General features: G+C 36.3%; 1 protein-coding gene and 1 long non-coding RNA gene across 14 annotated transcripts in view; one reads left to right on the forward strand and one right to left on the reverse strand.

Annotated features, from left to right (window-relative positions):
* Window positions 1–1,629: 1,629 nt before the first annotated feature.
* Window positions 1,630–7,505, reverse strand: LOC130150292 (uncharacterized). Its single transcript, XR_008822196.1, has 3 exons — window positions 7,377–7,505; window positions 6,421–6,573; window positions 1,630–4,806 (listed from the first exon to the last, which is right to left on the reverse strand). It is a non-coding gene; the product is annotated as an uncharacterized LOC130150292 (long non-coding RNA).
* A 53-nt stretch (window positions 7,506–7,558) lies between these two features.
* CEP290 (centrosomal protein 290) overlaps window positions 7,559–24,244 on the forward strand; it is a 54,813-nt gene continuing 38,127 nt past the window's right edge. For 3 of the 13 annotated variants that reach the window (XM_056341059.1, XM_056341061.1, XM_056341062.1), the window contains exons 1-19: window positions 7,710–9,922; window positions 10,538–10,656; window positions 10,796–10,873; window positions 11,644–11,713; window positions 11,925–11,971; window positions 12,344–12,487; window positions 12,695–12,748; window positions 13,522–13,542; window positions 13,692–13,844; window positions 14,213–14,395; window positions 14,755–14,844; window positions 14,919–15,041; window positions 16,831–16,954; window positions 17,481–17,653; window positions 18,178–18,340; window positions 19,005–19,105; window positions 19,198–19,285; window positions 19,754–19,866; window positions 22,874–22,958. In XM_056341059.1, coding sequence (XP_056197034.1) covers window positions 10,555–10,656; window positions 10,796–10,873; window positions 11,644–11,713; window positions 11,925–11,971; window positions 12,344–12,487; window positions 12,695–12,748; window positions 13,522–13,542; window positions 13,692–13,844; window positions 14,213–14,395; window positions 14,755–14,844; window positions 14,919–15,041; window positions 16,831–16,954; window positions 17,481–17,653; window positions 18,178–18,340; window positions 19,005–19,105; window positions 19,198–19,285; window positions 19,754–19,866; window positions 22,874–22,958 — 1,912 coding nt within the window. In that variant the 5' untranslated portion in view covers window positions 7,710–9,922; window positions 10,538–10,554. Of the gene's footprint in view, window positions 7,682–7,705; window positions 9,923–10,537; window positions 10,657–10,795; window positions 10,874–11,643; window positions 11,714–11,924; window positions 11,972–12,343; window positions 12,488–12,694; window positions 12,749–13,521; window positions 13,543–13,691; window positions 13,845–13,879; window positions 14,007–14,212; window positions 14,396–14,754; window positions 14,845–14,918; window positions 15,042–16,830; window positions 16,955–17,480; window positions 17,654–18,177; window positions 18,341–19,004; window positions 19,106–19,197; window positions 19,286–19,753; window positions 19,867–22,873; window positions 22,959–24,244 lie in introns of those variants that run through there. The other 10 variants (XR_008822194.1, XM_056341064.1, XM_056341056.1 and 7 more) reach the window with 9 other exon arrangements.

The raw sequence follows: 24,244 nt of genomic DNA on the forward strand, positions 1-24,244 counted from the left end.
TCAGAATCAGAGTACTTTAAAACTAAGATTAAGCCAAGATTAAGTCTGAACATATTTATGGTCTTCTTGGCAGCCAACAAAATCTTATTAAGAAAACAAAGTGTACTGCAGGAATACATGAAAAGACAGCAGACTTTTGAACTTCAGCTCACCAAAGTTTTTTAGTTCCCCCAGGCTCCACCAAGAATGTGGAAGAGAAGAAACTGCTGTTTCTCACCCTGCTAGAAACAGTTTGAAATTCCTTGTTTGCAACAGCTTCTGAACAGTGCGCTTCCTACTTCTTGAAGTTCACCAGTTCTACTGAAAAGCAGTGGTATCCAAAAAGGACATATGATAAACATGTAATGTTTTTCCAAAATAGAAGCCTACACTTTCTAAATACTGTGTTCCAAAAGCTAATAGGGCAAGACAATATTGCCAGACAGAACCAACCATAAGAAAAAGCATCACAGGGTGAGTAGGTTTTCAACGAATTTACTGTATTGGTTGAAGCTACAAGCCCTTGCAGATACTGCTTTAGGTATCAAAGAGTAACACTGAGGTAATTCTTTAACACCTCTATTTCAGAAACATTGCTGCTACGCAACTAGGGAAAAAAAAGAGATTCCTAAGCTTAGCCTCCTATCAAAAGGGAATTCCTAACTTTAATTGCTAGCTCCTCAACTACTTTTTGTAGGTTTTTACTTTACACAGAATATATGTCAAGACAGTTTCTTATCCCTTTATCCTAAGCAATCTTGATGCTTTCACAAGCCTTTTTTTTCCTTTCTGAATTACTAGTATTTCTTCTACCCAGAAGTCTAATTTTACACCACTGCTGACCATGCTGTTCCTTGACAGAACTACTTTTCCCTACATACCACTGTAGGCAAAGCACTGTTTTCATTTGAATGAGAAAACTGTTAGGCATAAAGAAATCAAGATTTTAGCTACATCCTAAGTCAAGTGGCTAGCCCACCATCAGAGAAATCTGTTCGGAACACCAGAAGAAATTCACCTTTACCATCACATCACTCCTTTACACGCACATTTCAATCACAGATAGGACTGCAAATCTTGGCAAATACATGGCTGTAATTTGGTCTTTCAGGACAAGTATTTGAGCCACAGACACACTAGGCAATTCTGAAGAGCTTCCTAAATTTACTATAAGGAATGAACACATGCAACAAAATGCATTGTTCTGGTTGTAGCAGCAAGTCACACAACACACTGCTTGAACCATGCCAAGCTTGGTAATCTCAAGTGCATCAGACCACATCCCTCTCAAATTATTGTGTTGTGCAGAAGTACTAGGAGGTCTTGGCAACAGACACGCACAATGGAAATCTGGAACAGCCCTCATTTTCCAGCAAACTGCTTCCAAGGCAAACACAAAGAGAAAAACTGGAAATGCAAGGCCATGCACAATCTGTAGATCGCACAAAACTGTATCACAGATACTTTATTACTTCGGACTTGCATACTGCCATTCTAAAGTCTTACTTTCCTTAAATATACTGTAAAGATACATAAAGTTAGGAAAATTACTTCTTTCACCTGGCCTGATTACAGGGTAGTTTAACGTTCTTGCTGAATTGAAGCATAAATATTACAGTCCTTTATGTTAGCATAACAAGGCAGATTTTGAGGAAGGCTCACCATCACAACTACTACTTCCTATCTGCCACTATAGCTGGGTCCACCACCAAACTCCAGGCTTCAAACCTTGAATGATTGATCAGCACGTTGAGAATGCAAGACTAAAACAGAGGGAGGCTTATAAAAAGTTCATCTGTAGTTGGTAAGCCAGTAAAAAGTATGTCTGCCATTAACCTCAGTGGAATACAGCAATTACTATTTGGCAGCCAACTCACTTTTCATGCCAACTAATCTGTTATCAGTTCCATGTGGGAAAGTAAGGAAGACTACGCAAGACTGAGAATCTCACAGATCAAAGATGCCCAAGAGGCTGCTGAAGCATTGGTATGACAGGGCACCTCAAGTGAGTGTTCATATTCCCTCCCCTTCTTGCCCAATAGACATGTTGAAATTTGCTATTAATGCCAAGTACGGTCTTGCAAGTGCCAGTACTTCACCACTCCTAGCGATGGATGTATTGATAAATACCTGTAAAACACTGCTGAACAACTTGTTTGTGAACACAGGCTTGCTGTGATGAAGAACCACATCACTGGTTGCTCTAACACATGTAAACAGATTGACTGTCCCTCAAGTCATTTTTTTTATCTCATCTACCTTCTACTTTCACAGCTTGTAAGACTGCTCATCAAATAATTTAACCACCCCTCAGGTTATATGACTGCCAGTCTGTGGTCTATGGAGCAGCCACAGAGCCCCTATTTGACTGGATAAAATCAGGAGAGACACATACTTCATTACCAAGATTTCTGTTGGATGTTTTAATTTACAACAATATCTGACCATGTTGTGAAGAATATGTAGCTGAAAACAATAAACAACAAGATAAGCCGTGTGAGACAGAAACTGCACAACCTTGAGAGCCGATTGTGGAAAAACGGAATGCCCAAGCTCTGCAAAACACCCAATTGTTAGTCTAATTTTCTCAAGCTGTTTGGCACATAAATCTGCGTTTTGCACTGCACTGTTTTTGTACGTATACAGAGACATTAAGTGGAAACGACAGACAAGAACCACAGCTGTCAAGTAGGCTTGGCTTGTAAGGCATGTAGTTTTCCTCTTCAAAATTATCGAGAACCCTCTACCAGTTCATCCAGTCTTCTCCTTCAAGAATTATATATAAGATATAACAACAAAAAAAATTACAAAAAAAACCCCCAACACCCAAACCCAGAAAACTATTTCTCTACAATCATTACCATATCCATGACACTAGAGAAGGTTTAGCACCACATATTGCAAAATACAGTAGTCTGCACAAAAAAATTCCACACAAAAATTACATAATGATGTTCTAAGAGTATCCTCATCTGGGATATTTGGGAGCGTGGAAGACATTTTCTTACTATATGAATTTATGAAAAATTAGGGTATATATATAGGTAAGAATACAGCTGCAACCCCTAAACATGCAACAGCTATTTAGCACTTCATAATTAGCTATCAACTAAAAAAAGCATGCTATCTACCACCTTACATCAACAACAGACCACTGCAGGAGAACATATTCTTGGGTTGATTAGAACATCTTACTATCTAATTTTAGAAACATAAACAGACATTTAAATTTTTTCTTCTACTGGGTAATGGCATTTTTACACTCTGAAAGGCATTAATAACAACTTCTGTTCCAATCAGCCCCACTTCAAAGAAAATGTTCTATGCAAGTCATTTCTTTCTTCTTTAGAAAAAAGACATGAGGAGGAGTAGTAGTAGTAATAGAGAATTTGAGAACCATGGCACTTTTGTATGGGAAAAAGCTTGCACAATCCACCTAATCCTGCTCAGGATTGCAAGAAACTGACAGGAACAAATGTGATCATTAAAATTAGTCTCAAACAGATGTCACAATTGCAATGTTTCAACCTGTTCCAGCTTTTGTATGAAAGCTCTTACTACTCCCAAAAATATCCAGCCTGACATATTATTGATACTTACAGCTTTTGATACAAGTCAGTATTTTAAAAGTCAGTTCAAGCTGTCAGAAAACCTTTTAAAATATTCACCTTATTCACTGTCCATAACAGAACATTAGTTACGACGATCTAAAGATTAATTTTTTAATCTCATATTTTTAATATATTTTCATTCACACTTCATTAAATATTCATAGATATTAAAAATACACCTGACACATTTCAGTCATACCAAGATACTAGCATTTTCAACCATAATCTAACTGCAATTGCTCTCTAGAGATTACGATGTAACAAGAATCAGTGAGGCAACAGTCTGTAACTCCACAGCCTCACTTTAATAAACAGCACTTTGCCTGTGCAATGTGAAGCAAAATCATTATGTAAATCTCAAGGAACTCACTCAATTTTGTGTTAGATTAATTAGGCTGCTGGTAAGAAAACACAGGCAATTTGCATATGGATTAGGCAGCTCCTTGAAAAGCTTTGAAAACCAACTAATGAGCATTTATGCTCATACCTAATCATAAAATGTGGGCTTCCTACTCTCCTGTTTGGGGTTCTAAAGCCAGTGAAGAGACAGACACACACAAAGGAGCTGCCAAAAAATAGTCGTGCATCTCATTTACTCTGGAGACATGTACTTTGATAACCACTGAAGGTCCTTAACTGTTTAAAATGTATTTATAGTTCGCACAGAAAACCTTCACATTATCCAAGGTGGAATAAAACAAAGAACTGTTAAAACCCTCCTAGATTTATTTTTATTTTTACAGAGGTGAGCAACAAGTTCATCCAAGAGCTGGTGGCTGAGTTTAGGAATATCAGCAGAGATACACACCACGTGTTACCAAACCCAGTAGTAGTCACTTAAAAATGGCATTTTAATACAGCTTCTGAAGCTCTGCTAATATCCTAATTTGTCTTACCTACTTTCTACCCTTAGAAAGAGTATTTTTATTTTTGGCTAAATGGAACACACTTTCTCCTGACTTGATATGAGTGTTTAATGACAGAAAGAGATCATAATTTTGTTTGTTGTCCCTCTCCAACACAGACTTTAAATTTAATCGTCTCTTAAAAATGTCACTCCAAAGCACAACTCCAATATGAAACCACTTAGATGCACAGCTGAGATTTAAATGATTTGGCTTGAATCTCATATAGGAGAAGGCAAGCACTATTTAGGAAAATGAGAGGAGGAAGAATGCGAAACATGCCTGGATTCTCCTTTCATCTTGCCAAGATCCTAGAGCAGAATGTAACAAGAAAATTTTATTGTGGCAATCGTCCCCGGCAAATACTACAGGATAAAGAGGAATGGGATTAAACTGAAGTACTCTTCATTCCCCAGCAAAGAAATGGCTACCAGCTTTCTCTTCATACAGTTCTGAAAGATCAACTAGATGAGGAATGGCAGCTCTGACATAGAGTCAAAAGCACTCGTTGCAGGCCAGAGGAAAGATTACCCAGGGGCAAGACTGTGATGAGCTTGCTGGCAACCAAGCAGCTGAACTAACACTCCGGACATTTTAGAGTGCTCTGGTACAAAGAAGGACCAAAACATAAACCAATTTACAAATGGGCAAGAGAAAATACTGGTTTAGCTGATCGTTTAGCTTCAATTTGTTCAATACAACTGGTGCAACAGTCAGTTGAAAAACAAGCCACATAGGTATGGTTTGTATTTTATAGCTTAAAATGATTAACAGGATGTCACACTTCAAAGCCAAACCTTTAGGGGGTTTTTTTGTTGGGTTTTGGGCTTTTTTTTTTTTTTTGCTACATTCAAACAGTAACAAATAATACCTTTTATCTTTAGAATAACTACATAAAACATGATTAGTGTCTGCATAGGACACTGATGCAAAAATAGTGTCTAAAATAATGCTGATCAACCTAGAAATACAACAGCAAAAACTGCGTGTTTGTTAACTCCAAAGAATAAATGACCAAAAGCTACATGGGTGGCATAAGCTGAAAAGGCAGCCTTTAGACTCTGCTATGCATGTCCTTATTAGTATGCTTTGTTTGTATGCGACTTCTTGTGGTATTTTTAATAACATTCCATTAAGTCTTTCCTATTGCAGTTTTCATATTAGGTCTTTGAAATGGCATACTTCTGGCACAGTTATCAAAGCTGCCATTTAACGTGGATGTCTAACAGGGTAGGTCAAGCTATGTACTACGGAGCTACAATGTTCTTTGGCCTCAGAACTACAAGCATGTATTCCTGCTAAAAGAAAATCCACTTAAACAGTTTGTCATGCCATTAGATGTGATGCAGAATAAAGGAAAAACTAGTTCACTTACTCAAAGGCATTCTGTATTTTAAACCTTTTCTAATTTTGTGTAGTGTTAATACTTCTTTTCACTTTGGAAATTTTCATGCCCACCTCAAAATCACTTTTAGTTCTGCATCAATCTTCTTTACAAGCTGCTCGACACAATTATAACCTACATTTGGCTTCACTACCAGTATATACAATGGTGTCTTTTCTGTTGATTCTGTAACAGAACAGTCAAAAAAATGCTGAAGCACATTAAATAGCTATACTGGCCTTAACAGTTTGTTGACCTGATGGAAGAAGATTTTTTTTTAAAAAAGTTCCTATTCAAAAACATCCTAAAATCAATGGATTGTTTTATTTTCCATTTCAAAGGTGTACCCATTTCCTGAAATCTTGCAGCAGGGCAGCATTACTCTCTATGGATCACCCATTCCACCTATAAAAGTGCCTCCTGCTAAGAAACACTGTTTTACACTTAACCTTAGCGTTTTTTGTTTTTAGCAACATTTCCCATTCATTAAATATAAGCCAGTCTCTTTCCCTTCCCTAACTACACAGTTCGCTTTTCTTACCTGATAGAGCTGCAATTAACCAGTCTCTGGCTGAAGGTACAAAAGTCTTTACTTTCAGTTCAAGAATGAAGAGTTATGTCAAGACTGGAACAAGTTGCATAACTGTAAGGACTGCCAAGCTTGCATCTTGTCAGCCTTCATTAAATATCAACACTAATCAAAAGATAAAAAAAAAACAACCACAAAACAATGAATAATCCAGGAAAAGGCAAAAGTCCAAAGATAACAATATAATCACCATTGCCTTTCCATTATGAAAGAAAAAAACAAATCTTTTTCAGCTCTCCAGAGCTACTGAATGTATTCAAAGACATGCCTTGAACGGTTGCTGGTTTTCCTTTTTTATTTAAAGTGATGTGTTCACATCCATTTAGCTAAAACGTAAGATCCTAAACTTTTGGGGCCATCAAACCACTACAAACGCCCAGACTTACTCGCTGGCCACCAGTACTCAAGAGATCCCAGTAACTTATAGATGTGATCTTTTCCTATACTGCTCTGCATGCTACCTCCTGGGCCTCGACTATTACACATTTACCTATAAAGCACACGCCTATCTGAGCAGTGTCGCAATCCTCCCGTCGGCCGGTCAGAGGGGGAAGAGCACGCTGCCCACCGCCGGGGGAGCCAGGAAAGGCCAAGCCAGGGTGGGGGCGGAGGGGGCCAGGGAAGCGGCAGCCATCAGGAAGCCCAAGGATGGGAGCGGGGCGAGCCGGCGTGCGGGTCCGTAACCGCTCCAGCGGCGCGGAAGCACGGCCAGGGACCGAGGCCGCAGCGCGACCCGGCGCTCAGCAGGCGCGGAGGGCCCGCGGGTGAGGCCCGGCAGGCCCAGCCACGGCAGAAAGAACCACCCGCCGCAGAGGAAAACTAAGCGGGCTACGCCAGACCCAAGCCTCCCAGTCCCCCAGATCCCGTCTGTGACGGACGAGCCCCCAACCCGCCACTGCTCGCCCTACCCGAGACTGCGGAAGAAGCAGCTTCGCCGCTATCGCCCACCGTTCGGGCCGCCGCCAGGCACGGCGCATGCGCACAGCGCCCCGCACCCCCGCCCCGCGGCCAGCAAAGGCTGTCGGGAACCGTCCCGCCGGGTCATCGGGCCCCGAGGCATGCCGGGAGCTATGGTCCCGGAGGAGCCGCGTGGCACGCTGGGACACGCAGTCCGCCCGCAGCGGCGCGGGGCTGCGGCCCAGGGCTGTTCCGGTCGCGGGGTCACGCTGCGCCCCGCCCGTCCCTGCCCTGCGTGGCCGGGCAGTGCCTTGAGGTGGGCAGCGCCCGGCTGGCGCCGCGGGGGTGGTCGTGCCCGGGAGCGTTGACTTTCCCCGCGCGGGGCAAGTACCCGGGTCCTGGAGCGGAGCCGGCGGGAGAGTTTGGTGGCGTTGCCCAGCAGCGGCCGCTGCCGCCGCCCTCGGGGAGCGGTGAGGTCGAGGGGCGGGCGGTGCGCTGGGGAAGGAGACTGCGACGGCTGTCGGAGGAGGGGCGGCCCGCGTTCCCCGGGGAGCGCCGTGGAGAGCGGGCAGTCGGGCCGGCGGGCCCCGGGCAGAAGCGTCCGGTGGAGGCCGTTGCAGCGGTGCCCGCTCTGGAGTGCTGCCTCAGCGGTGCCCCGCTGCGAGGCGGACGCAAAACATTCTGGTTTGTGAATTCAGCGGAGTCAGGCGAAACAGAGGCAAAATTGTCTCTCGGCAGCACCCCGGAGGGGCTGCGGAGTGTCACTACGTCCTTCCCGGGGCTGGAATATGCAAAGGGAAGGAAATAGGGCCCCTGCGAAAGATGCCGCTTTGACTGGGGCTTTGTAGTTAAGCTCTAGTGCTCTGTCGAGCCAGTAGATGAAAGCTGGCCTGGGTCACGTCAGTTTAAAATCAGAAGTAGCTTAAACTGGGTTAGTCCTGGTAAACTAATGTGGAGTTAGCAAATCACATCTCCCGCATGACTAAGCCTTGTTTAAATATATGTGATTCTGTGCTACATGTTACACACACCTTTATGGGAAAAGAACAGCTATTCCTACTGGTGCTGAATTTCGCTGTGGTGGTAAGGTATCATCGTTGTAGCATAGCTGCCTCGTTACATGGTTCCCTGTCGACAGCAAAGGATGTTATTGTTCTGATAGTGCTTGACCATGCCCACCGGACCACCTTTTCTGTCCGCCCTCGTCAATCTTTGTAAGATCTGGCCATTTTATGTATGTTTGCTCCTTTGACTAAGTCAAGAAAATCTTGTGATAACTATCATCAAATGCCCATCTATTTCAGCACACAGATCATCAGTCAACCAAAAGCACAGATTCTAGCTGAGGGCAAGGGATCAGCTAATTTTATGATGGAAAACTCTTCGATTAAATAAGTTCTTATTGTCCTCAAGTATGCACATACTGTGGAACATACTGTATGCTTAGGTTGTCCCCCTTACACCTTACTATAGCTGGTCTCCCAACAAGTTGGATTATTCTATGTACATATATCTCTAATTTTGGATAAAAATTTAGGATTAATACTTTCTTAAGACATTATAAGTTAAGAGAAGGATTTGGAAGATGGAAGGTAGGAAAAGATTGACAGTAGTAAGGTTGTGCATTTGCTTTCAGAATATTTTTCATTGTTGAGCATTTCATACCCATAATTTCTACATCGCGTTGTTTAAGAAATAATTACTGTAAGAAATAATAGTGTTTTTTAAAAAACAATCCTTAAATATGTTAATGAAACCAAGTAGTATTCAATTAACTGAAGAACTGCCAAGATCAGTATGCACCTGTATGTGATTTTCTCATATTTTCCTTTGCCATCTACAACAAAGCGCAGAAAAGCAAAAATGTATATGTGATGTCAACTTTACAAAGTCATGGCTTATATGGAACGCATGTTTTCTAAAATATTTAGCCAACACTGAAGGAATGGTAAATACAGGGGAGCTCTCAAACAGGTTACATGTTCAGAAAAGATGAGTAAATGTTGATTTTTATCCTCCCTTAAGCTACAGAAGGATTTCAGAGTTTTACAGCTCTTCTCTCAGACTGATAGGTGTATTTTTTGTAATACCAGTTCAGCCTTTCATTAAGAAAGGAAGTTTCAGTTGTTGAGTCTTTAAATAGCTGAATGATAAGCAAGGTGGACAATGGAACAGATCTCAAAATATCATTTTCCACATAGAGCATTGTTACAGTTATTGACTGAGCTTGATTTTTTTTCTATAAAATACATATCCCAGCTGTGTCATTAGTTTTTTGAATAACGATGATTTTAATATTCTAGTTAGTTTTCTTTCTTTCTTAATTTTCTTAACTATTTATGCCATATTTATAATTTAGGTAGATAAGTAGATTAAAAATGTTATATTTTAAACTTGGTAGAATCTAATTTCTGAAATAATGATAATAAAGGCTAGAGACAGCTCCAGAGAACAGAATGATCCAAGACTTCCAGTCCCTTCTGTTTTTTTCAGGTACTGCATTGACTTCCAGGTATATGAGAAGCCACCGTGGTCCACAGCAACCTATTGCTTACAGGTAAGCAGTAGAACAAAACTTTGCACGGCTTTCTGATCAGTTTTTTGTCAGTTTTGAGGTTGTTTACTATCCTTTATCAGTTCAAGTATTGTAAACAAAAGGAAAGGTTATTTAATACAAGAGTTTATTTTAGAAATTAATGTCAAGAAATGGATGTTCATAGTATGAAACTAATGCAGATGTTGATTGTATTTTAAATACTAGAAATGATTTTCTGACTACAAGGAGATGTTTATCCTACAAGGGCTGGTCCAGAGAGCACCTGGTTTGTTTGTTCATTAACATAAAAATACTGCATTGAGAGGTAGGGAGGAAAAAAAAGGCTATTAAAAGTTAAAATAGATGTTTTACATGCGTCCTGATCTTCACTGTTAGTGTCCCATATTCGTGGAGTATGTATGATGTAATTTTTAACTTGAAGAAAAAATGGTTTTACTGTAGTCTCCTTGTTTGCAGTAGAGTAAAATATGAACACAGTGTTAATCAGTGTTAGAAAATTGATAGTTATTAGAATTATCTTGTGTGGTTCAGTAGCCAGTCTCCCTTAAATCATTTGATGTAAAATTGATTGGCAGTGATAATGTCTGATAATTGTTATTTTAATTTTCTTTCCAGGGGAAAATAAAATCAGTATGGCACCCATTTTAGATTGGAAGAAGCTTATGAAAGTTGATCCAGATGCTTTGCCTCATCAAGAGGAACGAGCAGATAGATTGCTGGAGACTGTGTCCAAGGTGCTCAGGGAGAAAACAGAAGATAAGGGTTTTGTTACACCTTCTTCCCTAAACTGTCTCTGGTCCTTCACATACAAAATGAATTATTTTGTGGATTTCATTGATACTTGTATAAACCCACTGTTGTCTTTTTCCTTAGGTTGATGGGAAAGACTTAAAAACTGAAACTTTGGAACACCTGATACACCTTTTTAAAATTACTCAGTCGCTATTGAAGGTTTGTATTAATCCTCACTTTCTACAATTCTGCAGATCCATTTGTTTGGGGTTTTTTTGTTTAAATGAAAGTATCATTAGTCTTTTTTTTTCCTCTTTTCCTGCACAGTGGTTACTTGTAGAAGCATTTATATGCCAAGTGTGTGCTTGCACCTAATTATCTGTAGCTGTTGGGATTATGCCATGTAGCAGCGGGAAGTCAAGTGAATAGGACTAACATAGTTACATAGTTGAGGAACCTTAATTTTATAGATAGAAAATGTGAACAAGTATTTCAAGCATTGGTTAGATATTGTAAGTTCCTGGTAATTATTTTAACTTTAATAGAAGTTTTTGTGGTAGGCTGATGTTTTAGAGTAATTTTAGGACAGTGGTGTTTCTTCATTCATGGTGACATTTTAATTTAATCTGATCAATCTGTCACACTTTCTTGTATGTACTCATAACTGTACTGAAAGTGAGAAATAACAGCAGCATAGGTTAGCACATTGGTTTTAGAGAGGCTTTTTTACTGTTTTTAATTTTCAGCAGTATGCTTTTGAATGTTAAGGTAGCCTTGGAGAACAAATTAATAAAAAAGATATTTCAACAATCTGAACTTAACTGTCAGCATGAGGAAAAATGGGAGTAGTTTCATTTGTTTAAAGAAAGAAGATTGATGTTCTTTTCTAAATTATTTTTGTCATTTTAAACATGAGGTCTATGGAACATTCTCTTAATTTACATTAGTAGTAAATATTTTTTCTTTGTTTACTATACTTTTTTTCCCAGATGAAAGCTCAGGAGGTAGAGCTGGCACTAGAAGAAGTTGAAAAAGCAGGGGAAGAGCAAGCCAAATGTGGTAGGCAAGCCTTTCTATGCTGTTCCTAAATTATTTGTTAAATGTGTTTTTAATTGGTTTTTTGAAGTTTAAGAAACTGAACAAAATACCAACTGTTGTGAAGTCAGTTGCTTCAATGAAGGCAAATATTTAAAGACTAAGGTTAACCACTGTTGTTTTATGTACTTTTTATGTTATTGGGTAATTCACTATATCAGTTCTATTTTAACAGAAAATCAATTTAAAACAAAGGTGATGAAACTTCAGAATGAATTGGAGGTATGTTTTAAAATTTTGCTAGTTTATAGAGTGCTATTTGGTGGTGGGGTTTTAATTTTTTTTTAGACTAGTGTTTTAAGCTAGTAAAGAGATGTAACAGCCCTACATTTTAGCTAATATTTTTTTTTGCTTTTGAATATTCATCAGCCTCAGGTTTGCAAAAAAGCTGTATATACAATGATTTTTTTTTTATACTTGAATAAATCCCATTTATTTTTAGACGTATCTGGGTTATGTAGAAAGAAGCTAGTGAGCCTTTCCTATTGCTTTTCCTGAATGTTAGAAACATTAGTCTTAGCATCTGCTTTGCTTTTTTAGTTCTTTCTGTTTTGAAGAACTGTACTATATTTATGTTATTTTAACATTTTTAAGATGGCACAAAGATCTGCTGGTGGTCGTGACACTCGTTTTTTGCGTGATGAGATCCGCCAACTGGAAAAACAATTAGAACAAAAAGAGAGACAGTTAACAGATACAGAAAAAGAATTAGAAAAAGAGAAGAAAGTGAATGAACAGGTAAGAAGAACTTCAGCTTGGCATCTCTAAAAGCTGTTCTGGCACATCTTTTGAGAAGTTGACGTTCTGAAAAGATCCTCTGCAGTTAAAAAACACACAATTGAAATAGGACTGCTGTGCATTCATTTTCTGTTTTGTTTCTGGAGTTCTTTGTTTTCATAGTATGTGATGTTAGGATACATATAAAGGTTTTCCATGTTGTTTTAGCTTGCTCTTCGAAATGAAGATGCCGAAAATGAAAACATCAAATTAAGGAGAGAGGTTAGTAAAGAATTATTGCTGTTTTCCTGTATTATTTACTTTATTTATAAATATATTATTAGCTTTCTGTGTTTATATTTGGTGTGGCATAACATTTAATTCTATTTTGGAACATTTCCTGGTTACTACTACAAAAAGAATATGGAATTTTAATCACATTTAGCAAATATATAGTACATCTGCTCCAATGAAACTTAGTTAATTGACATCAGGAGATGTCTACTTTTAAATTTACATAGTCCTACAGTGCATTAATTTTATCTGGATTTTGTGTTTCAATTTTTTGGTTTTTTTCTTAAATACTATTGACAAAAGATCTGGTGGATATTAGATGGGATTCAGATTATGCTTGCTGCTTTTGCAAAGGTTGCCCGATCGATTAAAATTATAAAAAGTCAAAAGTTAATGTAACAATAACTGCAGAGGTAGAGTTAACATTCTTTATTGCTAGACTTTTTTAATCATTCTCTTGAAACACTTTTTTCTAACTGTTTTTGGAAGAAAATGCATGTTTTGGGGCATTTAATATCTGTATTCTTGGCGTCTGAAGAGAATAAAATAGACAGCAAAAGTTAAATACGTGTCCTGGGGGGGAAACCTCGAGAATCATTCCTCAAAATGCCTTTTTGTGTATGTGTATGTATGTATGTGCATGCACAGGTATAAAGAAAACTGGTTTATTTCCTCTCTATGTTGATTCCTATTTAGTCTTCCTGAAGCAAAGATAATTTCTAATACTTTTCATGCTTTGTTCTCTCCTTTTTAATCTGAAGAAAAAAAGCATAAAGAAAAAGGTGAGGCTTCTAAGTTTTTTTAAAAGCAGACTATAGGAGTTTGGATGGGTTTTGACTGTCTTAGCTCTTTGTGTTAGCTTGCTAGAAGAGCAACAACTTTGTCTTCAACTCTTCAAAACAGACTTAAGTTTGGATTGCTTTCTGTGCAGAATGAACAATTGCGTCAGGATCTAGTTGACTATCAGAAACAAATAGATTCTCAAAAAGAAACAATTCTATTACGAAGAGAAGAGGATTCTGATTACAGATCACAGTTGTCCAAAAAGAACTTTGAGCTTGTCCAGTATTTGGATGAAATTCAGGTAAAATCTATGTATGCTATTGGCATTTATTAGACTGTTATTAACAATACTGTTTTTCAAAAACCTATGTCAATTTACAGATTGAGTCATGTGGAGTCAGGGAATTCATAATGCAGTTGGGTTCCGTGATACATATACTTCACATTTGTGAATCTGGCAAAGGTAATGAAGTTACTGGCAATGAGAGATGTGTCTTTTATTTGCTGTTAGGTTTTGTTGAAATTGATGATTAGACACAAAATACTCTCTTCTGTGCTAATTTCATGTAGGACTTTTCAAGTCTTAAATTTAAGGTAACTATCAATTAGTGCTTATTCAGGTGTTAAGATGTGCACTTTTTAAAAGCAGCTTTTTCTTCTATTTTGCAGAATTTGACTGAAGCTAATGAGGAGTTAGACATTCAAAACCAAGAAATGAGGAAGAATCTTGAGGAATCAGTGCAAGAAATGGAGAAGATGACTGATGAATATAACAAAATGAAACTAATAGTGCAGCAATCTGATATTGTTATGGATCAGTTAAGAAAAGAGAAAGAACAGTACAAATTTCAAGTAAGAACTGATTCATATTCTTGGAAATATTTTTTTTTATTTATAGTGTATTATATATTTTAGCTTAAATCAAAAAACATTCAACACACCCAGTTAAAAACACATGCTCTGCTGAAACAGCACACTCTAAAAGTAGTGTGATCTTTATAGCTGCTGCAAATTTTAAAATCTGACTGCAGATCGTAATTTTTTTTGTACAAAAAGTTAGTCATACTCTGTTCTTAAGAGTCATGATCTTCCCTTGCTGCTGTAATGCTAATCTGTTAGGTTGCATGTGCTTTATGTGGTGTGTTTGTACATATACATTGGTTAAGCAAAACATTTCTGTGATATGATGTTCATCTAAATGGCATTTCTAGATTCAGGAGCTTTCAGACCAACTGAAAGCAAAGAATGAGGAGGACGATCCACTCATGGCAGCTGTAAATGCAAAAGTTGAAGAATGGAAGGTACTTTTTAATACTTTTTAATTATTTTTAGGGATTATTTCATGTGTTCTGATGGTATTTTATCTTCTTCTCAGAAAATCTTAGCTTCAAAAGATGATGAACTCCTGGAGTATCAGCAAACATTGTTTAACTTGAAAGAGAAAATGAAAATGGCTCAACTTGATGTAGACAGAAACAGTATACTGGCCCTTCAGCAGGTACAGTCTATGTGAGAAATCACACATGTATAAATTACCATTCACTGAACGTGCTAGTGACAGAATATGTATTACTTCAGTTTGAGAATTATGAGAAAGGTTGATTTATTCCCCTACAAAGCTAGCTTAATAGACAATGCACAAAGGAAACATCTCTTGCTTTGTGTATGATCAGTGCTCTTGGTGGTTGGTTCTGTTACTTTCATATTTATCTTTTCTAACTATTAGTAGAGTGGTTGCTTTACCAGCTAGGCATCCATAATTTAATGTTTTAAAAATATAGCTTAGTTTCTGTCCTCTAGATTTGTTAGTCGAGGAAGAGCCTTACCTAGTGTTTAATTTTCTGTGTTACTTTGCCTTACCTGGTGCCATAGTATTAAGTCTGTGGTACAGCCCATGACAGAGCTAGCTGAATTTAAGTATTGCTCATGTTAATGCAAAATTACGTAGTTCTTTATGATTTTGAATTCCCAGACTTTCTTGAAAAATATAAAAAGAATAAATAAATAATGTGGCCCATTAGGAACCCTGAAATATATATTATGGAAAGCACATTGTATGATACTAGAATGTTTTCTTGCCTTGCTTCAAGTTTTTTAAACAAATGTGCCATGACATTTGTTACATGTTGAGCCCTTGTAGATTGAGCAGTATGAGATCTGCTTATGCAGTCTTCCAAAACTTAGGAACAAAAAGCTTCTCACAGAAAAATAAACCTAAGTACAAATCAGCCTCTGATGAGCAGAAGGCAGTGGCAGCTGAAAGTAAGTTTGATAAGCAGTTGTAAAGGTTGTAGCTGACTAAATGGCTGTAGAGGTTGCTTTTTTGGATGACTGTCATTAGCATAACATCTTAAACAGTTTTGTGGAAATGAACATATTTTTACAGCAGGCACTTAAATCAAGCTATTGCACTGTGTTTTAAGGCAAAATGCAGAGCTTGTTATATTTCAGTGTATGTTTACATTCTAAAGGGTTTTGTTTAGTTCCTTTCAACTTGCCAAGCTTTTTACCTTTAGATTTGAAATGTGGTTATATTTGTCCTGTAAGAAAGCCTGAGCTATGGTTTTTCATAACATTGGTGTAAAGTAAGGTCAGCAACTCTTGAGATTTTTACATTATAATTACTTTCTGAAACTTTTCCCCAAGTCTCTTTTTTATCTTTTTCCTCTGTGTTCGTTTATCACAGAAAAAATAACATTAAGCGCTCTGTAATATTTCTAGAGTTCATGTATAAGTGCAGAAATATTATAATAGAAAGAGAAGTCACTTTCACAGTCTGTGTGTACTGCTAGATGCATATGCATGCAAAACAAGGTGTGATATGAATTTTTAAAAGTTGGATGACTTGATGAAAGGTGGTCCATAGCACAGCTGTCACGTATGAAGGATTGTTAGTCCTCCCAATCTTGAAATTGTATCTCTCAGTTCCCACTGGCAATTGTTTATGAGACAGACATAAGAAACTGCGATCATCTAAGACTTCTCATCATACATTGGCTGACTCTTAGAGAACTGTTCCATTTAAAACTGATGTACTACAATAGTGCTTGTTTGTGCTTTAATGCTGTATTTTTACTCTTTCTTTTATTTTTCTTGCTTTGCATTTATTTACCCAACTTCTAGATAATATCTGAACTCTATGTTGTAAGTACAATATATTTAATGTTCTATAGATTGTTTTGTATTAGCTACCTTCAATTTCTTCATTTACTGTATGGTGTTCTATATTGGTACTTTGCATGTGAATAAAGAATTCTTTAATGGAGTTTCTTTTTGTTTGCATGCAGGGTGTGCAAGAGCGAGATGCTCAGATAAAATTGCTTACTGAGCAAGTCGAACAGTATACCAAAGAAATGGAACAAAATGCATTTGTTATTGAGGAATTAAAAAATGATCTCCAAAAAGATAAAGGTAATGACCATTTTATTTTAATGTCTATGGAACGGAAAATAAGAAACCACAAATTTACTGTGCATTCTTTATTCTCTAGTAAAAAAAGATCGCAGTATTTGAGTAATATTAGTCTCTAATTTTTTTGTTCATTTCCATTTTTTAAACATTTGTGAAGAGTTTAAATTTATTCACAGTATGTCAGTGGGTTTTATGGGTAATACAATGCCTGTTAAAACTATCTGGTCTGTAAAGGTTAGAGCGTTATGGTCTCAGCTCTATCAAGAATTGCAAATGAGTAGTAGCATGCAATTCAAAAGAAATTCTTATGTCTCTTACGTGCGTTTATTCTAAATGTTGTTTGAATGAGCAATTGGGGGTGAAAAAAAAAGCTCTTATATGTAGACTTCGGTAATTACTTAATGAAAAAGCACAGAAAATTAAGATCTCCTTTATAACATCACCTGGAGTGTTTTTTTTCTTGCTTAATGGCTGATAGCAAGAGTTCCTAACTGAATTGTAAATAGATCAAGATATTTCTTTCCAGGTCACTCATCTCTTGCTCAGCAGAATCATATTGGGGATATGCAAGAAAAGTTAAAAATGCTAGAAGAGAGAACTAAGGAAGCTGAGAAATCTGCAGAATTAGCAGAAGCAGATGCTAGAGAAAAGGACAAAGAGCTTGTTGAGACTCTGAAACGAATGAGAGACTATGAACTGGTAAACAATTTGTCAGAGTTGGCAGGGTATCTCATGATGTTTTTAGAAGATCATTTTGTCCTTCAATTTTTTTTGACTGTGTTCTAATTAGAAATTAAATTGATAACTTCTGGTGCTAGGGGTGGGGTTTTTTGCTCTGTGATCTTTCAGAATAACATACAGTGGTCACTGACTGCATGCTATTTGTTAGCCATATTTGACAATTTTTAAAAGTTGTTAAAACAGTTTTAACATATTCATAGACGCTTCTGAAGTCCATTGAAACGTAATTGAACACTCAGGGTGTGGAGCATGTAGTAAAAGGAGTGAATTTTGAAATATTGACTCCTCTGCAGTCAAAAGACAGACTTGTGGGATCTGCTTTTTATTCAATAACTTTTACCATTAAGCATAGTAGAGAAGAGTGATACAGGTTGAAAAACATTTTTTCATGTCTGTGTAATGATGAAAGATAGAATTACAATTTACTTTCTTACATCTTGTGTTGGTTCTTTTGTTTTTACTTTCCATTTGGGTATTTACAGGGAATATATGGTTTAGAAGAGGCTGTTGCTGAAATAAAAGATTTAAAAAAGCAAATCAAAATAAGAGATCATGAGATTGAAACATTAATTCAGGAAGTCAATAAACTTGAACTTAAAATAAGTGATTTTCTTGATGAAAATGAAGAACTCAGAGAGCGCTTAGGTACGCTATATCAGTTATGTTTTTATTTATTTATTGTGTAAGAATTGAAATAACGTATCAGGGAAATCTTTTACTATACCAAGGAACTACTTGGAAATAATTTTGTATATTCTAGTATTAGTAAGTAGTTTTAGTTAGTTAGGACAGACTGCATGTATGTACATGCTTGTACATATGTACTTGAATGTACATGACTGAACTTGGGTTACAGGTTGCTTTGACTGAAGAAATTAGAATAGGCTTTGTAGTGCTTTTTTTGGTTTTTATTCCTTTTTGACTGTACACTGCTTAATTAATTTAATAATATGGTATTTGGAAACCACAACATACTGAAGTTGTATTGCTACCTTGAAAAACAAAGAAAACTTTGGGCAGGCTTTTTTTAGATAGAAGAATCTAAACATAAATGTAGTTAAGTTTTTAGGTGGCATTTTATTGCATTTTGGGTTTTGATTTTACTGAAGTAAAATTATGCTTTCTTCTAGTCTTATTATATGCAGTATAAGATATTTGTACGTATATAGAGAAATATATATTCAACTATCAACATTTTTTAATTCTGCCTGATTAGTTACGTTTTTATTTAAATTAATTGCATCCTAATGATAAATAATGTTAATGTTCCTCTGTATTGAATATTTATACAGCATATACTGTGTTTTAGGTCTTGAGCCAAAGACAATGATTGATTTAAATGAATTCAGAAACAGCAAAGCACTGAAGCAGCAGCAATACAGAGTTGAAAACCAGATTCTTTTGCAAGAGGCAAGTGATACATTCCATTTTTGTATAAGATCCACATAATAAAAATGTATTTCAACAAAACAAAATACTGATCAGTGAATAATAATATGCAGATTGAAAGACTGGAAGAGGAAAGACTTGAACTGAAAAAACAGGTCCGTAAGTTGGCTCAGGAGAAAGGAAGAAGAGTTGCAATGATAGGTAGGATTATTTTTTTTACAAACTGTCCTTTCAAAAACATGCTGTCTATACTTACAAATAAAGCTGTGTTATATTTACTCAATTGTTTAAGTCATAAGGCTACATACATTTCTCTGAATCAATAGGAGCAGGTGAGTGGGTTTACGTTTCTGTAGTCTCACACTCCAGTAGCTTTTTAACTGTTATGGCTTGTATCACTAAGAGTTGTGTCATTGGCTTGCAGTTCTTAGATGCAGGACAATCTCACCAAGATTTCCAGTAAATCTATACGATGTATGTGTTTCAAAAATTTTAAAATTTCAATTCTGTGCCACCCAGGGAAGCATAATGTGCTCAGATGGGAAGGTTTACTTCTTACTTTGCAGGTAGAAAACTAGAACTTGGATATACTAGAAGGAATATGTAACCTTGCTTGGTGACCTTTTAAAAAAAACATAATATATTACTTGTACGCTTACTTGTAATTAGGTTTGGATGCTGGTGATGTGCAGATAACTGATGGCTTTACTGAAGAGAAGGGAATGAATAAGAGGAAGTTGAGTTTCTTGAACAGACATGATATTGCTGAAGTAAAAGCAAAGGTCGGTTCATAAAGCAAGTTCATAAACGTTTCTTGTATTTCTCTTTCAAAATAAAGATAAAGTTACTTTGCAAGTATCTGTACAAATATTTTTCTAGGTGATTTTATTAACTGCTTTTAAAAGTAAAAAAATGTCTTTTTTTAGAAGATTAGTTGAATTTTATGTATTTTTTGTGAATATAGGGTAGCAACTTATGTAATGCGGAAGGGAGAAACACACTTGCAGATAGAGAAACACCCATTAGACTTCAAAGTCAGAGAAAGATATAGCTGTGGGAAATCTACCTAGAATAACTTCTGGCATACTTAAGAATTTAGATCACTTGGAAACAAATAGAAATACTTGGGTTCATTTAGGTTCAAAACCTGTGACAAAGTGGCAACTAGTTAATGACAACTGTAATTCTGAAACTCTTAGTATAAAAGAGATTTTTATGTCACCAGAGTTCTAATTTACACAGACATCAAGGATAACAGATTATACTGACAATAGAGAGATGTCAAAAGACTTAAAATCAGACTATACAGGTTTGTTTTCTCCTTATCAGTGTGTCAGACCTCAGAGGCAAATAATCAAAAGTATAGAAACAAACCATCTTTTCAGAATCAAGTGTCCATAACTTTTAATTCAGACCAGACAGGTCAGGAAAATTTTTGCCCAGGACTCTCTCTTAGCAAAAACTCTCAGATTCCTTGCGCATCTGCTTTTTGAAAGCCAGTAACACACAAAATGCAAATAATGACATTGAAGGATAACAGGAGTATTTGCAAGTAGAGTTTTCTGATTTAACTACCTTTCAAGAAAACAGAGAAGGGAAGAAATGCCTAACAGAATTGTTGCAAGTAAAACCTTTGAAAAGTGGACTTGAAAGGAACAACTAGAACACTCAGGTCAGGTAGATCCTGTTGAAAATTGCATAGAGCAGTTGAGGAGAGAATTAGACCTTCTTAGGTCACAAGTGATACACTTTTATGGTATGTGTGTGTTTACATCTATTGCAGTTGTTTAGAAAATAAATTCAAACAATAAAAATCTGTTAGTTTACTTTCATGTTTATTAATTAAAGCTATAGGATAGTTCTAATAGAATTGGGCATTTTTTCTTCTAATAAAAAAGTGCCAGGTCATTAATTTTCAGTTTATTTGTTGACACAGTATTGAAAAATCTAGGCATATATTTTCATTCTGTCGGTGGAAGAAGTTTGCACAATGCTTTTCCACACACACATGGATAGGTACAAAGAGAGAACAGTTTATTCTAAGACCTTAGATATGTCTGTGTGAACAAAGTTCTTACCACTTTTCTTATTAGTGCAACTGCCTTGCATCTCATACAAATTGTTGCAACTGTATTTTAAATGACATAGTTCGAGGTTTATTTTTTTAAATTATTTTAAATAAATACAGAGAAATACAGGTGATGATTTCCAAGTGTTAGTTGAATGAAGTAGGGACTGAAACAATCCGTTGGTATGAATGATAGAAGATGACATTTCTGTTAAAAGATGCAGATGTTATTTGACTAGAGGATGTTTCCTACCTCTGGAGAGATCAGATGGTATAAAGTTAGACTTTTGGAGTGAGAAAAGCCTTTCCTTCTGGGAAACATCTAAAAAGTTCCTGAGTTGGTTCTTCTATCCTTTTATCCGTTTCCCTGCCAACTAACAAAGATAATCTGTATCTGTTTACAGAAAAAATATTTCTGGTGAAAAAATCTATTATTAAAAATTATCTCTAATGATAAAATTTTTAGGTTCTCCAGAGGGTTTTTGAGAACTTATAATCAGTGAAAGAACAGGTTGATTTCAGAATACTTGCTGTGGTTTCTTTTATTCACATGATAAATCATATAAAAAACTATTCACTGGTAGCCTCCTAAATTTGGACCCCAAAATGCTATGTTAGTTTTCTGTATAGCAGAGGGCATTTAGGGCATGGATCAAACCAGTCCTTCAAAGTCTTGCAGACCTTTGGTCTTTACCAGAGTGTTGTTACAACTGCTGCATGGCCCAAGAATACGTTTCCCTAGACAGTATTATATGGGATACACCTTGTGTAATTCTTGTAGTGAATCCGTCTCTGTTGCTGCTGCATTTCAGGCACGAGATTCATAGGTGGACGAGGAAATTTTCATGAAGACATACTACAAATTTGAAAAAAGGCTGGGACTAGAACATTAGATTACTAAAATTCAGATCTGTATTTTTTGTCTGGGAGAAACATCTAAGAATGTGATAAGGAAACACCATGGTTACAAAACTATATAGATAAACAAATAGATCTTTCCTCTCTTTAACTGAAAAGTTTTGGAACTCACGGCATTTCTGTCGAGCCTTTTGAGCTATGTCAGTGATCAATGGAAAGTATAAATTTATACACATGAGGCTTTTTTCAATCATACAGCAGTTTTTCCATTCTACAGGAGTATGCTTTGCTGTTGTGATTTCTCTTAAAATACTGTGTTAGCCAAGCTGTGGAATTAATAATGCTTACTAATTGCATTTTTGGTAGAAAAGAAGTGGGAGTTTTTATATTTTGGAACATAAGTCTTTGAAATATTTTTTATATATAAAAATGGAGATAAAATCCTATACTAATTACTTACTGTTGGGGTTTTTTTGAGAATGAGCAGATAATTGCTGATCAAGAGTATGCTAAATAGTTATACAGAATTAAATCCTAAAAAATGCAGAAGCCAGGCTGTGCAGGTAATACAAGGTTTTTTAAAAAACAAAACAGGATAAGTATTTATATAAAGTTTATTCATGATTTAAATAATATTTTCCTGATAATTTTATTGCTGTGAAGATGAAGCTATTTCTTTGATTGTTGCCTTCTATATAACACCTCATTGTGGTTTACATACTGTATGATTTCACTGTTGAATATATATGGATTAGCAATCTTTTCAAGCGTTGATCCTCAACTTAAACACAGAGACGTAATAAAAATTCTAATACTAAAATTCCTAATTACAATTTTTCAGTTGTCTTTGTTCTTTTTTTTAGAATGAGTATCTTGAAAATGAATTAAGTGTGAGAGAGAGAGATCTGGAGAACAACAGGACTGTAATAGCCAAATTTCAATCTAAATGTAAGTTGCAACCTGTTTTAAAACCAGGGAATATTATCAGGTACCTGCAGATAGCTTATTTAGTTATTCTGTTTCTGTGATTGTGACCACAAACACCTGACAGTTTCTGTTTTAAAGGCAGTTTACTTTGTTATCTTTCACAATAATTGAATTTTCTGTGTACGTAGAAGGTTGTTATACAGTCATTCTAATATACTTCCAAACTGCGGAAATTATGGTTGTGAATTGGTCCAGGTGTTAACACAATGATTACAAAACAATGAATGTAAATGGCATTTATCGAATTGGAATTTCTTTGAATTCTCGCTAATGACTTTTATTTTTTTACTTTGTGTTTTTATTATGTGTATCTTTGTGTATGTATGTATTAATACATATATTATGTTGCTAATTTTAAACTTAAATTAGGGATAGTACATGAAACAGAATTTATTAATTCTAAGTACATTAAACTAGGATCTCTCATATTTTTCCTTCCTGAATCAGACCTAATAAGGGCTTGAAGTCTGTGAGCAATCCCAGTTATAACAATTATACAATCTACTTGTGTAATTGTAGTATTTTTCTGCTTCCAAGGAGGTACTGTGGAATTAAACCCATTTGCTGCTTACATATATATGTATGTTAGCTGAAATAAAAATAATATAATTTCTCTAGAGAAGCATCTTTTTTTCCCAGAGAATGTGAGTTCTAAACATTTTTTTTTTGAGTTTTTAAGATATATTTGTTGAAACTGCTCAAACTGCTTCAAATTTTGTTTCAGTCTTGAGCGTTCAGGACAGTTAGCCAGATTGTAAGGTGCAGAGAACATCCTTACAGGTTTGTTGTTTTGGGTTTTGTAAGTTTCCAGACTTGTTCTGTGCTGGAAACTCTGGCGTTCCACTAAGAAACTATTGGTGGCAGGAAAATTGGGTGTTTTGGGAGTCTTAATTACAGCTACATAATTTAAATGTGCTCTTTTTTCCCAGTCTGCAGCAGGAGTTCCAGGCAATTCCCATATACTTCATTGTTCTACCCAAACATTTCCAAGATAGCCATGTTTCTGGATTTGTGAAAGCCAGTCAGGCTACTAAAGAAGTGAAAAAAGTGGCAGGAAACATTTGAGCTTGGAAGGTTCAAAAAAGTCAGATGTATTCCCATGAAGTATTTCATTTTTTTTTTGTTGGTATTTCTCCAGTGAAATACACTGCAGATGTTACTAGCAGCTCTACTTTTACCTTCCTAATTTGTTATGTCTATCTATAACATGAACATTCTTTTTATATATCAAATCAACAAGTATTATT

Source organism: Falco biarmicus, chromosome 5, assembly GCF_023638135.1.
Source record: "Falco biarmicus isolate bFalBia1 chromosome 5, bFalBia1.pri, whole genome shotgun sequence".
Classification (NCBI taxonomy): domain Eukaryota; kingdom Metazoa; phylum Chordata; class Aves; order Falconiformes; family Falconidae; genus Falco; species Falco biarmicus.